Here is a 15,341-nt window from a genome sequence, read left to right as displayed (position 1 = left end):
CTCGGTGCAAGCGCCTCTGCTTTCTTTGTCAGCTGTGTTGGTGACACGGCGCTATAACTTAAAATTCACGTAAAAGTTTGCGGTTGCATTTATTTGTGCAGTAGGCTATTGATTTAGTTCGGTAAGTTCAGAGACCTCGATAAAACATTAACGTCAGATCAGAGTTCACTCATCTGGGACTAGAAAATCATTTCTGTTGCTAGGTTGTTACTAAGGGTCTGATTATTTGCTGTAGTGGTAAACTCGGTTCCATTACACATAGGAGTCGTGACATGACTGACAGCTATTAGTCAGACCCCATGTATTTCCATGGAAACGGGAAAAACACTCGCCAAAACCTTTTAATTTTGAGAGCAAATTGCTCCTCAACATGAACAGATTTTGATTATACATTTTACTTTACAAGAGCCAATGTAGAGAAGCTAACACTTCCTATCAATAATCGTACTGCAACACTTGGGATCAACTAGAGACTTGTTGGGGTACCCTGATGAGGAGTTATAGTAGTTGAGAGTAAAGTAATAGTCCAATATGGAAGTAACAAATACATGGACTAGTTTTTCTGCATCCAAAACCAGACATTTTCGGATCCTGTCCTAATTTCCCTACGACAATCCTGAAGTTTAGCTAACTGATTGGTTCCATCAGGCTAAATTGACATTGAATATAGTTGTGTATCATCTGCATAACAATGCAAGTTTATGGAGGGATTCCTGATAATGTTGTATAAAGGAAGCATATACAATGTGAATAGAAGTGGTCCAAGCACTTGTGGAGCTCCATGACTAACTTTTGTGTATGGAGGAGTTGTCATTAACGTACAGACTTAAGTCTATTGGAGAGATAGGTCTTTAGCCAGTTTAGTGCAGTCATCAAAAGCAGCAACTGACTTGATGGATCTGACGTAGTTTATTAAGCTTCAATATTCTGGCACCTAGATTACCATTTTATACCATTACCCTTACCTTTTTTTTTTTTTTTTTTATGTGTACAACCCTGACAGTGACACTGCAAACATACTGCTACCAATAATAAATTCTTCTGTACCTCTTGTGACAACAATTTTTAATGGAACCATTTGTGGTCATTATAAGGAACCAAAAGAACAACACCCCTTCTCTAATGTTGAAAAACTCTTCCTGGTCACACTTCATTTACAGACATTGCAGAGCTGTAGTCATGCACGCAATAATGAACTTTACCTTCATAACAGCTTTAATTCTCTGCAGCTTCAGTAAGTACTGGAACAGAAATACCCTCAACTTCATTATTAATTTTATTTCTGTATGTTCAACTCTTATTCACTATGTTAACTTATTTACTTATAACCTTCTTGCTGACTTTTATGAAGAGCTATTGTTTACGGTCATGTTACTTTAAAAAAAAAAAACTCAATCTCTTGTTGTGTCTGTTGTTTGTCTCAGGCTGGATCTCTGTCTCAGTGTCTGAGTCTCAGACTGTGAAGGCTCAGCCTGGTCAAGAAGTTAAACTGCTGATCTCCAACATTTCTAAACATGAAACTGTGACGTTCTGGTTCAGACTGGTCAACAGGACCAAGGTCAGCTGTATCTCAGTTATGTACAGGTCTGACAGTAAAGCTGAATTCTGTGATGGATATGAAGCTGGAAATTTTGAAATGAGATCCAACATCTCCACTGTCTATCTCAAAATCAAACGAGTGGATGTATCTGACTCTGGACAGTATTTCTGTGGATTTTACACAAGCGGGCGTCCAATTTTCAGTGTGATTAATTTAAAGGTTGGAGGTAAGATTATTATAAAGTCTTGTCTTTCAAGTGGTACCTATTCTTTGGTCATTTCACTCCTTGCTCTTCTCACCTCACACCGTCTCTCAACCTACTCATCACCTGCAGTTGAAGTACCCTGGCGCCCCTACCATCCGCTGCCAGATCATCACAGCTCTCTCAGTAGTGGCTAGGCTGCTTAAGTTCTTTTGTGACTTCAGTTATTCTCTCATGCTCTCTCTCTTGCTTTGCTAATAGTTATTTTCTGTGCCTAGGATTCCTGTGCTGGCTGTGCTGGCCTGCCTGCTACTGTTCAGCATTCAGCTGTCGTCTTCTCCAGCCATCTCCAACACCATTGTTTTCAGCCTGTTCTCTGCCTTCTCCAGCAGCCATCCCTCTGCCTAAACTTTCCTGTTAAAATACATTCATCTTCAAACCTTACCCTTCTCTGTCTTTGTCTGCATTTGGCATGACCTTTCTTTTAGAGGAATAAGATCAGTTTTTTAGTGTGTGATGGTGACGTTATTATATCATTATTATTGTGATATCTATCCATCTGTTAAATTTATACATTTAATATTTGTCCTAAAGTAACATTTATTGTTATTTTAGTTAATGGCAGTAATGGCCCTCCACCTGACACTCATGGTAAGTCTAGAAGTAAAATTCTCTTTAAGATTTCTTTCACTGCGCAGATTGTCAGTTTTATGTTTTGTCACTTTATGTTCTCATGCCAGTGAGGGAAAAATAGAAGCAAACTGTATGACCTTCCTTTTAGCAGAGGCTGATGGAATAACAAAGCTGATGAACATGATCCTGGGTGGTTTAACTGCTTTCCTTGTAATCGTCATTGGCCTTGTTGTTACCATCATGAAACTTCCAGCAGGTACTTTACAAAAGCTACTGGATATCTGATTCATGGTTCATTGTTTTTATACTGTACATTCTGCAAAACTGTGTCAGTGTGATGAAAAACTAACAGACTGTTTTAAGCCTTAATGTAAGAACATCAAAGTTAAAGGAAAAATATTGTCAATCAACTTGATCAGACACATTGTCTCTTTCATTCAGCTGCCAATGAGGAAAAGAATCCACAACAGCCTGAGGTGAAACAAGTTTCACCATTTACTGTTACAACTTTTCACGCATTGAACTCAGCTAGTCAGCATGTCTAACTGTGTGTCCTCTTATTTACAGAACATGAGCTCTGATTACGTGATGAGACTGTGTTCACCAACAATAAGAAACAGGAGGCCTGCATCAGAGAGAGAAGAGGAGACTCATGTTATTTACACTGCCAGCAGAGAGACTCAGAGTGGAACTGATGATGTTAAACATGCTGATTTTTTAGAGTGAAGGACACATCACTTGTTTGACAGGAAGACATACAATATGGTCTAAGCACAGCTGAAGTGAAAATGAGGCCAGTGAAGTCAGTTTTGTAGGAATAAAGTCTGAAATGAAGCAGTGAATAGAGGCTGACTTCTTTCAAGTGCACACAGTGAATTAGTTCTACATTTGTATAAATACAACATCAATGTAAAAACTGGATATTTTATCTGTGGTGTCGATGTGTTATGTGTCTGGATTAAAAATGAATCTTAGAAGAATGATAGTTGTATTTATAAAGGTTTATGACACCTACATGTCCAGTGTTGTGGTTACAAAACAAACGCTGTGTGCATTAGTGAGATATCTGTGTCTTCACACTTCTGACAGACTCACAACACTAGTTTATTTTCACAGTGTATAAAACTTGTGAAAAGACGCCTGAAGCAGTGTGACACTTTTACATCCTTATATGAACCCATTCACTCTGCTCAAGACTGTACATGTTGAACACATCTCACATGTTGCATTTGTTGTATTTAATAAGTAGATAACGCAGCTATGATGATAGTAAAGCAACTTCTCTCACACACACACACACACACACAACACACACACATCCTTGTACATCTATGTTTGTGAGGACCTGTCCTTAACATAATGCATCCCTAACCCCTTACCTTAACTTTAACCATCACAACTCAATACCTATTGCATTTGTTCTGTCAGCTGTAAACCAATAAAACCTGCAATAAGCACTGCGACTGACTATCATTTGTCCAGGATGCAGACCACACCCAGCACTGTAGAAAGTCAATTGTCTGCTGCTAGAGATAACAAAGAAAACTGGAAGTTCCTCACTTACAAAGAATAAAACAGAGTAATTAACAGGGGTTAGTAACAGAGGTAGCTAAAGCACAAGAACTGTTTGAAGCATCAAATCTCCTGGCACTCTCTTTTTGTGGCCATAACCAGTCAATGTGACCATCTCACATAAAGGTCTTAATATATCTGATGTATATTTTCTATTTTGGTATGAACATTACCATGGTAACTTAATATAAAATAGCCTCATGAATGACTTGGTCTCATATCTCTTAAGGCGATCATATGGCGTCATCTCTCATTTCACTGACAGCATGTCTGAGGTCAGTTTAACCAACTAGATAAGCAAAAAAAAAAAAAAGCCCACCTCTTAAGTTGAGAGCAGCCTTCCTGGAGCACAGATAATTACAGACATTGCAGAGCTACGGTCATACACACTATGATGAACTTCACTTTGATAACAGCTTTACTTATCTGCAGCTTCAGTAAGTACGGTCACTACATTTCTATCAACTTCACAACTTATTTTTCAAATTATTAACAGGGGTCGTTTTCTTTCCAATAACAACTCCATCTCTTCTTGTGTGTGTTGTGTGTTTCAGGCTGGATCTCCATCTCAGTGTCAGAGTCTGAGACCATGAATGCTCAGCCTGGTCAAGAAGTCACTCTGCAGTGCTCCAACATTTCTAAACATGAAACTACAACATCCTGGTTCAGACTGGTCAACAGAACCAAGGCCAGCTGTATATCAGTTATGATTAGATCTAATGGCAGTCCTTCATACTGTGATGAAACAAAGCAGATAGACTCAGGAACTGATGCTTTTAAACATGCTTTTCTTCTCGGGTCTCTCCCTCACATTTTGTCTTCCTTATTTGATCTGACTTTGGTTCACTGCTCCACATAGAGGGAGGGACACATCATTTGTTTGACAGGAAGAGAAAGCACAGCGTGGTCCTAGAACAGCTAGAGTGAAAATCACGAGGCCTGTAAAGTTAAAGCTTTGTAAGAATAAAGCCTGAAAGGAAGCAATGAATAGTGGCTGACTTTCTTCTTTCAAGCAGACACAATGATCAAGTTCTACATTTGTATAAATACAATATCAGTGTAGAAATGGAACATTTTAACTGTGACGTCAATGTGCTACATGTCTGAATCAAAAAGGAAATTTATCTTCGAAGAATGATAGTTGTATTTATAAATATTTATGACACCCATGTGTTCAGTGTTCCACTCTGCTCTGTGGTTACAAACAGCGCTGTGTGCATTAGTGAGATATCTGTATCTTCACACTTCTGACAGACTCACAACACTAGTTTATCCTCACAGTGTATAAACATGTATAAAACTTGTGATGACACTTGAAGCAGTGTGACACTTTTAGATTCTCATATGAAACCACTCTGCCCAAGACTGTACATGTTGAACACACGACAGAGCACAGCAAAACTACAGCAGGTGCAGCTTCCCTCCATCTCCATTGTCACATGTACTCTGTCTTTTCAATGCAGCTGTCAGCACGTTCCTTATAAATATCAGATACTCATTACTCAGTGAAAAAGTAACCACATTACTGGAGGAATTACTCCAAGCCACAGACAGAAAGGCGCTACATTCATTTGTGTGACTCAGCACAGCGCCATTAAAGATGCACAACTCTACACAGATCACAGTGAAGTGCCCAGCCCAGCTTCACACACACTCACACACACTCTCATATCCTTGTACATCTATCTTTGCAGGGACCTGTCATTGATATTGTCAATTGCCTAGCAGCTTACCTTAACTTTAACCATCACAACTGAATGCCTAACCTAAACCTAATTCTAAATCTGACCCTAAAACCAAGTCTTAACCCTCAACCAGCCATTCCATCTTAAGGGATGAAGCATTTTGGTCCCCATAAATCTGTCAGACCCCACAAGCATAATGGGCTCCCTGTTTTTGGACCCCACGAATATAGCAAAACAGACCTCCCTCTCATCCCAAAACATGGGAGTGACAGAGCATTAGTGAGACTACTCAATTCATCGTCCTTTACACTACTTGTAAGAGTCCTGAAACTGAAACTTGTTACTGAAAAATTAATCACAGTTATTGCAATGTACCGAACTCTGGTTATAACACTCAGTGAGAACACTGTCTCTGTCATTTGTCAACGGATAAAACCTCAGTACCACACCCAGCACAACAGAACTGTCTGCTACTGGGGATAACATGAAGAAAACTACTAGAACTAGAAGTTCCTCACTTACCAAAAAAAAAAAAGAAAATGGTAATAACATCTCTTTGAAGCATCACATTTCTTTGAACTTTATGAATATAACCAAGGTTATGTGAATCTTTTATATAAAATAGGATTTGATGTGACTGTCTCAGATGAAGGCATTTATTACTTTGGTGTGAACGAGTTTCAGACCATGAAGGCTCAGCCTGGTCACGATGTCACTCTGCTGTGCTGCCAACATTTCTCATAGCCAAGCTGTAACATCCTGGTTCAGACTGGTCAACAGAACCAAGGCCAGTTGTATCTCTGTTGTTATCTCTAGGGGCAATCCTTCGAACTGTGATGAATCTACTTTCTTTCTCCAAAATCAAACACTCTGGACTGCATTTCTGTGAAACTGTCGAAGGTGGACATATCATTCTGCTTTTGGGGTTTTGTACAGTTGGTGAATGGGGGGAGTTACTATCACTGTCAAAATAAAATTGTAATAAAGATTCTATGTTCAACAACATTTTGCAATTTCTGCTACACTTTTAATTCTTTCTTATACAGAGCCAAAGTCTTTATCATCCTCACTCTACTTCTGCATCTGAGGGAAAAACTGGTGTTTGATGGAGGAGGGGCCAATAAATGGCAATGATGGCAGTGCAGTCTCTCATACTAGGCATGGAGAGTTAGAGATAGATGGAGGTCTGCAACAGTGACAGATTGAGTAACATAAACATCAAACAGAGTAATGAAAATATAATACTGCACATATCACGCAGATATGTGACTTAGCAGGGTCTCAAAATGCAACAACAGTAGGTAGTGGAAAAGAACTATTACTTTCACACTCTTCTTATCTATGCATTACTGAATTAGTCTGCAGTATCCAGAGGAAGTTATGTAATGAAGTAGAGTACTTTTAAAACAACACACAAACAAAGCAACATTAAGACCCACACATACAATGCATTCATAAGGTAACTTGATTTAAACCTTGGCGAGCTCTGTCCATGGTGCTGAGTGTAAAAAGCATGAAATAACAAACTTCAGCTCCACTGACAATGACACAATACAACCTAGCTCTATTCAGGAAAACATGACAAGTAACAATAACTACTTCAGCAACTGTTAAATACCCTCATGTTCACACAGACAGTCATTGTGTCGTCAGGAAAACCACAGAACAAGCACAGAGCAGAGGAGGAGCGTCTGTTTCACTTACCACTATTTGAAGTCCGCTGTCCTTCATAATGGTGAAGCGTCAACAACCGCGTCAGATTTCCCACTGGAGTTGATGTCCTCCATCACAGAGACTCCAAAAAAACGCAGTGGATAACGTCCAGCTCTCATCAGTCCATGTGTTGTTGACTTCCAGCTCTCTGTCTATCCAGGCAAAGGTCCAGTTTCAGCGAGGCCTTCGAAGTGTTTCTTCTCTCAGTCCACCATTTCTCTCGGTTCTTCACACGAGTCCGCTTAGCTTGTAGCAAAGTAAGCTAGCAGTGCAAAAGCACATGAGATATCATTAACTACATTGATGAAAACCGTGCTCCCGGTACTTTCACTGGAATGACACTTTTCTGAGGTTGTGCCACAGGTTGTGAAGTTGTGCCACAGTGCCATTACTTTACTCCACAACCAAGAAGTCCTCACACGTCCTTACAAGTTAAGGAAAGTTGCAGTAGTTTACTAATCAAGGGCTATTACTTTCACCTGGTCTCACGTGACGTGAGTCCCCTAATCAGGGTTGCCAGGTCTGTGTGACAAAAGCAGTGCAATGGCCAGTGAAAACCAGCCCAATACCAGAAACTTACATACAGACCATATACACTGCTTTTTCAAATCAAACTGCATTGCTTTCAATAGCAAATACATTGTCATATCTACAAAGTAACACCATAAATGTTAGGTGTGCCGACAATTCAAAAATAGCAATACAAAAAAAAGTAACAGTGGACCTGGCAACCCAGGCTCTAATGCAGAGTGATCGCAGACTGGTTTTGCTACATATTGCAATCCAGGGGGCGCTGTTTCACTCCATTGGAACTAAGACAATACAAATTAGAGCTTCAACCAATGATTATCTTCATTACTGATTAATCTGTTGTAGTTAAAGATTAACTGAATATTCAAGGTTATTTTGTTTATATAATGTTAGATACTGATGAAAATTCATACATTTCCAGAGTCCAGTTTGGTTCAATATTAAAATGGTTTATTTGTCACATACAAACAATATGTAGAGTGAAATGCAGTGTACTGTGCACCACAAATTGTGTAGAGTGGCCAATGAAATATAAAGGGAAAAAATTAAAGGTAACACATGTTAAATTTCCTATCAAATGTCCCATGAAAACATTTGGATGGTCAAGGTTCACTAGATGTGAAGATTAGAAAAAAATATTATATCTGCACTGATTTATTTGTTGAAGATTTAATGAGAGATGACTTTAAACTTCATAAACAATGCTTTAAAATTTGCTCAGATGCCTGTTTTTCAGAGGTCGGTGGTAACCTTTACCTTGAAAACAGCTTTACTCCTCTGCAAGCTCAGTAAGTACTCTCACTGAATTACTGCACTGCACTGACTCTAATGGTTTCTATTATTAAATTCATACACACACACACACACACACACATTGTTTTGGTTCTGTCCTGTCCTGAGAAGAGGACTGGTGTTTGATGGAGGAGGAGCCAGTACAGACACTGATGAATGTCCAGGGTCTGTTATAGAGAGAGTTAGATGTTTATCAGAAGCAGTGGAGGAGTGAGAGAGGAACACTTCACTTGTCTGACAGGAAGAGACAGCACAGTGTGGTCTGACTACAACTGAGGTGAAAGTCATGAGGCCTGTGAAGACAAAGCTTCATGGGTGTGCTGTCTTCTGCTGAGAAAACCAAAAATCTATCTCTTCTCAAACTGTGTCGCCTCACTCCTCATCCCAAGTCAGACATAACACTTCAGATTCACACTTCTTTATCTAGAAATGGTTCATCAGTGTCTCAGAAAACCTGTGAAAAGATGCCTGCAGCAGTGAGACATCTGCTCAGCCTCGTACGAGGACGTTCACTCTTCATTCGCACTTCTGCATGTGTTCATGACAGATCACAGCAAAAGCTACAGCAGCAGCAGCTCCCATCCACCTCCACTGTGACATCTACCCTGTCTTTGCAGTTTAAGTTGATTAAACTAACTTGATGGATCTTAAAGAGACACAGTTAAAATAAAAACCTTGATTTACACATTTGTTCTAGAATGCCCGCCCACAGATCTGTGTTACCTTTTTATAAACTCGTCCATGCAGCTGCTTGATGAATACAACACTGAAGGTGACACGGTCAAAATAAAATAAGCTGATTCCTTATTTTCTTTTCATTTTCTTAGAAGCGTTGATGTGGTCAGTTAAAGGAACAAAAATAAGAACACCCCTCCTCTTCATGTTGAAGGTGCATCCTTCCTGGGTACATTTCACTTACAGACATTGCAGAGCTGCAGTCATGCACACAATGATGAACTTTACCATGATAACAGCTTTAATGCTCTGCAGCCTCAGTAAGTACTGGAACTGAATTACTCTCAACTTCATTCTTCATTTTATTATTGTATGTTTAACCAGTCGGAAATGAAACTTATTTCTTTGTTACGTTCTTGCTGACTTTTATCAAGAGCTATTGTTTACCTTCATGTTAGCTTTAAAAAACTCAATCTATTGTTTGTCTCAGGCTGGATCTCTGTCTCAGTGTCTGAGTCTCAGATTGTGAAGGCTCAGCCTGGTCAAGAAGTCACACTGCTGATCTCCAACATTTCTAAACATGAAACTGTGACGTTCTGGTTCAGACTGGTCAACAAGACCAAGGTCAGCTGTATCTCAGTTATGCCCCGGTCTGACAGTAAAGCTGATTTCTGTGATGGATATAAAACTGGAAATTTTGAAATGAGATCCAACATCTCCACTGTCTATCTCAAAATCAAACGAGTGGATGTATCTGACTCTGGACAGTATTTCTGTGGATTTTACACAAGTGGACGTATAACTTTCACTGAGTTTCAGTATTTAAAGGTTGGAGGTAAGATTATTGCAAAGTCTTGACCTTCAATTGGTGCCTTTTCTTTGATCATTTATGTTTATGATTCTAATATTCTGTTATTTCATTGCTATCTCTTGAGAACACAAGCAACAAAATGTCTGTTTAAAAGCTGTGAAAATATAAATATGGCATTTGTCAAAACAAAATCAAGACTAAATTTTCCTTCATTTCATTAAAAGAAGGTGATGGAATCACTGAGGCCTTAGACTCTACAGGTAAGAGTTTCATGAATATTTCTACCATTGTGTAAGTTAATGAAGGATCTTTCATTTTGAAAAGTAAAATCAATCTTTAAATGTGTGTGAAGGTAAGATTTTTACAAAATCCTGTCGTGTCTATCCCTCTATTAGATTTACAAATGTTCTAAATCAACATGTATCATTTCTTTGTTGAGGAGCAGTGATGAATCTCTGAAAGGAAGTTAAATTAAATTCTCTTTCACTGATTGTAAGATAAGAACAGTACAGCTAACTTAACTCTTATCAGTTTAATGTTGGTGCATGTAAAGGAAAAATAGAAGCAAACTATATGACCTTCCTTTTAGCAGAGGCTGATGGAATAACAAAGCTGATGAACATGATCCTGGGTGGTTTAACTGCTTTCCTTGTAATCGTCATTGGCCTTGTTGTTACCATCATGAAACTTCCAGCAGGTACTTTACAAAAGCTACTGGATATCTGATTCATGGTTCATTGTTTTTATACTGTACATTCTGCAAAACTGTGTGTCAGTGTGATGAAAACTAACAGACTGCTTTAAGCCTTAATGTAAGAACATCAAAGTTAAAGGAAAAATATTGTCAATCAACTTGATCAGACACATTGTCTCTTTCATTCAGCTGCCAATGAGGAAAAGAATCCACAACAGCCTGAGGTGAAACAAGTTTCACCATTTACTGTTACAACTTTTCACAGCATTGAACTCAGCTAGTCAGCATGTCTAACTGTCTGTCCTCTTATTTACAGAACATGAGCTCTGATTACGCTGATGAGATTGTATTCACCAACAATAAGAAACAGGAGGCCTGCATCAGAGAGAGAAGAGGAGACTCATGTTATTTACACTGCCAGCAGAGAGACTCAGAGTGGAACTAATCCATGAATAGTGGCTGACTTTCTCTGTTTAAGCAGATACTTCTGATCAAGTTCTACATTTGTATAAACACAACATCAGTGTAAAGACTGGACATTATAACTGTGATGTAAATATGTTTAATGTGTCAATTAAAAATACAATTTATCTTAGAAGAATGATAGTTGTATTTATAAATATTTATGACACCCATGTGTTCAGTGTTCCACTCTGCTCTGTGGTTACAAATAGCACTGTGTGGCATTAGTGAGATATATGTATCTTCACACTTCTGACAGACTCACAACACTAGTTTATCTTCACTGTGTATAAACATGAATAAGACACCTGAAGCAGCGTGACACTTTAATATCCTCATATGAAACCACTCTGCCCAAGACTGTACATGTTGAACACACGACAGATCACAGCAAAACTACAGCAGAAGCAACTCACATATCACACCTGTTGTATTTAATGACTAGGGAACACAGCTATCATAATAATAAAGCAACTTTCACACACACATTGTTAATTAAAGCACAGTAACTGTTTGACTGTCTGGACCTCGACAAGGAAAGCTGACACTAAACAGATGAGATGTCAGCCAGGATATTCGACTTAGGAACAGTCACAGAAACTGATGAGACCTCGACCGGACCCCCCAACACTGGAACAGGTGCATTATCAGCCAGGACAGTCAACTCAGGAGCAGAAGAGACTTTGACTGGACCCCCAGACACTGAAACAGGTGAAACCAGGTGGCTCGCCACAGGAACTGACACAGGAGACACGTCAGCCATGATGGTCAGCTTAGGAACTCTGAACCTGAGGCTGGGATGAGTAGCTGGGAACCTGGAGTTGAAGCCTGGAGTGTCAACCGGGACCATGGAGCTGAGGTTTGGGCTGGAAACTGGAACAGTGAGGCTGAGGCTTGTCCCAGATGCAGACACTGGAACAAGTCTCAAACATCTCAGAGAAACAACAAAAACATTTTCTGACTTAAAATAGGCAAGAGTCCAAAACAAATCAAATCCAATGAAGAGCCAAGTCCAAAGAAACACAAACTGAAAATACTCCAGAACAGTAGAAATCCAAAACTTAGGATTACATAAGAGGGTCCCATAAGGAACAGCAAGGAGAACAACACATAACACAACTCACTCAATACACTGACTCAACAGGGAGAGACAAGACCAGATGCAAGCACAGGTGGGACTGAAAACAGGTGCGAAAGAGACACAGACAGGAAGTAAAAGCAAACAGAAAGAAACACAAGGATGTTTTCAAAATAAAACATGACATTAAAGTTGTGTAAAGATGTTGAATGAAGACAAAAACAGTATAATTTTCAATTACCTGATCAGACATATCGTCTCTGTCATTCAGCTGCTAAACAAGGGCAGAATCCGCAACAGCATGAGGCCTTTTATTGTTTTATCATATAAAATTTTGTTAAATTAAAATTTTAATTTAGATATTTGAAAGTAAACATTTGAAATTCTGTTTTAATAGACTGTGTCTCTATTTGGAGTAAAAACACAAAGACTACTTTGTTGGTTGTAGTCTTTTTTCTTACTGAGCCACAGCAAAGGCAAAGTAACATGAAATAACACAAAGTCAAAATTTCATACTAAACTGACTATATGACCTGCTTGATGTGGCTAATTCTGAATGCTGAAGCCTCATATTACCTCTGGCTGAACTGTAAGAGGCATTTTGTCCTGCACCTGGAGTTGAGCTTGTAAGAGATCTGTTCGTGGTATAAAGACGACATTACACTACATTATCTAAAACGTTATCACACAGGATTTTAACTTTGTACTGTTCTCACTGCAGCTGTTATTTTACACCCATTTTCCTGAGAGCTTTTACATTGTCAGTCTGAGCAGCTGGACCAACCAAAGAACAGCCCACCTCTTTACGCTGACACCACTCTTACTGGAACACAGTTCAGTCACTAACATTGAAGTGGTGCAGTCGTACTGTTCATGCAACGATGAACTTTACCTTGATAACAGCTTTACTCTGTACCTTCAGTAAGTACACTACCAATAATCATTGTACTTCTAAGTTCTCAATAACATCATTTACATTCCTCTTTGGTTCCTGTTGAATTATAAGTTACTGGATGATTTACTTGTGTGTTTCAGGCTGGATCTCTGTCTCAGTTTCTGAGTTTCACACTGTGGAGGTACAGCCTGGTGAAGAGGTCACTCTGCTGTGTACTAACTTTACAACTCATCTCCACTCACATATTCTGGTTCAGACTGAGCAACAAGCCCAACGCCACCTCTATCTGCTACATGTCCAACTCTGATGGCAATGCTTCTTACTCTGATGGATTTCAAAATGGAAAATTTAACATGACATCCAACAGCACTACTCTCTTTCTCAACATCAAACCAGTGGATTTATCTGACTCTGGACTTTATTTCTGTGGATTTCCCTCAAACGGAAACCCAGTAATTTCCATTGCAACACATTTAAAGGTTCAAGGTAAGATTGTTGCAAAGCAACTTCTACGAAACTAAGTACTATGATGATACTGTAAAAACTACTGTAATAACATGCTATGACAGAAAACACATTGTACAAATTTTTAGTCTAAATTTTAGAGCCGTCCTTCGTCTCATTAAAATGTTAACTCATTTCACTTTAACCGTGTCTTTTATAGATGAGATGTTTCCAGAAACAAAGTCCAGTCAGTCCATTTAAACATCTGTACAGAGTCTAATTCAATAATAATCCACCTCCTGTAGAGAGAAATCCTCATGGAGAAACGAGCCTGAGTGTGATCCTGGGCGCTGGAACTTTCCTCATCACAGCTGTCACTGCTATGGCCGTCACAATCAGCAAACGTCACACAGGTACTTGTTGAAAACTGGTTTCTACTTTGATTTATTGAGTTGTGTCAACATGATGAACAAAGCCAAAACTTCCTGTTTGGAAAATTATTAATGGCAAAGTTTTTCAAAAATAACTATTAACTGATCAGATATTGTTTTTATATTTCAGCTGATGAACAGGAACAGAATCCACAGAGTGAGGTGAGTCTTATTGTAAGGTTACAGTTACATTAAGTTGTTTGTTTTGTGGTTTAAAACGTGCTGGAATCACTTTGGGTAGTTTTTCAGAGAATGATTGTATTTCATCTCACCACCTCAGCTGTGTAAGATGTATGACTGTAAATACTTTCATCCACAGAACCTGGACTCTGATGACCTGAAGGATGCAGCACTGAGTTTGTGTTCACCAACAATAAGAAACAGGAGGCCTGCATCAGGAGAGACAAGTGGAGACTCATGTTATTTACGCTGCCAGCAGATAGACACGAGAATCTGATTAAACTACAGCTCATGCTGGAGCTGGAGTTAACATCACTGTGTCAGAAAACATCAGGGTTTGTCATAGATTCTTTATTAATAACTGATGTGAGATCAGTTTGCATCCTCCCTCTCTCTGTCTCATCTGAAGTCTGTTTTATTGATGTTGTCTGAAGGATGTGAAGGTGTCTGATGGAGGAAGAGTGTTTGCTGCTCCACTGTCTGCAGCAGTGGAGGAGTGAGTGAGGTGCACATCACATGTTTGACAGGAAGAGGCAGCACAGTGTGGTCTGAGCACAGCTGAGGTGAAAATCTGTTCACAGTAACCTGTTCACTCCACGTTTACAGAATAAAGTGTGAAAAAAAGTTGTGAATTCTGGCTGACTTTCTTCTGTCAGGAAGACAAAATGAATCAGCTTCTCTATGTTTGTAGAAAAGCCTTTCAAAAACACACAGGCCATCAAATTAACAACTGTACACTTTAATTATGATGTCACTGTAAGTGTGTATGATGATATGGTAAATCTACGAAAAAAAAATTCAGCATCTCCCTCGTTACCCATCATGCCACTGTGGTGACAAACAGCACTGTCTGTATCACTGAGGGATCTATATCTGTATCATTAATGAGCTCTCAACCAGATGAAGCTGTAGCACTGCTCAGCAATGCTCAGCACTGCAGCACTGTTCAAATGCACTTAAGTTTGTACTACAGTAAGTGAACGCATCAAGTTCAAAGGACTTC

At 39.1% G+C, this 15,341-nt stretch overlaps 3 protein-coding genes across 4 annotated transcripts; all 3 read left to right on the top strand.

Moving 5' to 3' along the window:
* The first annotated feature begins 1,123 nt into the window (after nt 1-1,123).
* On the top strand, nt 1,124-3,835 carry LOC127143264 (uncharacterized). The gene is made up of 6 exons (XM_051075608.1): nt 1,124-1,234; nt 1,425-1,766; nt 2,358-2,393; nt 2,524-2,631; nt 2,817-2,851; nt 2,943-3,835. The coding sequence occupies exons 1-6, from the start codon at nt 1,180-1,182 to the stop codon at nt 3,099-3,101; spliced, it is 735 nt and encodes a 244-aa protein (XP_050931565.1). The 5' UTR covers nt 1,124-1,179; the 3' UTR covers nt 3,102-3,835.
* A 5,438-nt stretch (nt 3,836-9,273) lies between these two features.
* Nucleotides 9,274-12,063, top strand: LOC108882005 (uncharacterized). 2 transcript variants are annotated; one of them, XM_018674217.2, is made up of 6 exons: nt 9,274-9,663; nt 9,834-10,178; nt 10,379-10,414; nt 10,747-10,851; nt 11,038-11,072; nt 11,165-12,063. In XM_018674217.2, the coding sequence occupies exons 1-6, from the start codon at nt 9,504-9,506 to the stop codon at nt 11,291-11,293; spliced, it is 810 nt and encodes a 269-aa protein (XP_018529733.1). In that variant the 5' UTR covers nt 9,274-9,503; the 3' UTR covers nt 11,294-12,063. The 2 variants fall into 2 exon arrangements, with proteins under 2 accessions (XP_018529733.1, XP_018529732.1); XM_018674216.2 differs by having other exon boundaries at nt 10,744-10,851.
* Nucleotides 12,064-12,924: 861 nt separating this feature from the next.
* Nucleotides 12,925-15,161, top strand: LOC108882013 (uncharacterized). The gene is given in 6 exon segments (XM_018674227.2): nt 12,925-13,309; nt 13,424-13,512; nt 13,514-13,769; nt 14,033-14,140; nt 14,289-14,320; nt 14,478-15,161. Coding segments are annotated over 6 exon segments (663 nt in total). The 5' UTR covers nt 12,925-13,269; the 3' UTR covers nt 14,616-15,161.
* The last annotated feature ends 180 nt before the right edge of the window (nt 15,162-15,341 follow it).

Source organism: Lates calcarifer, linkage group LG14 (genome assembly GCF_001640805.2).
Source record: "Lates calcarifer isolate ASB-BC8 linkage group LG14, TLL_Latcal_v3, whole genome shotgun sequence".
Classification (NCBI taxonomy): Eukaryota; Metazoa; Chordata; class Actinopteri; family Centropomidae; genus Lates; species Lates calcarifer.
The sequence above is the reverse complement of the archived record's forward strand: the minus strand, read 5'-3'. Positions and strand labels throughout refer to the sequence as shown.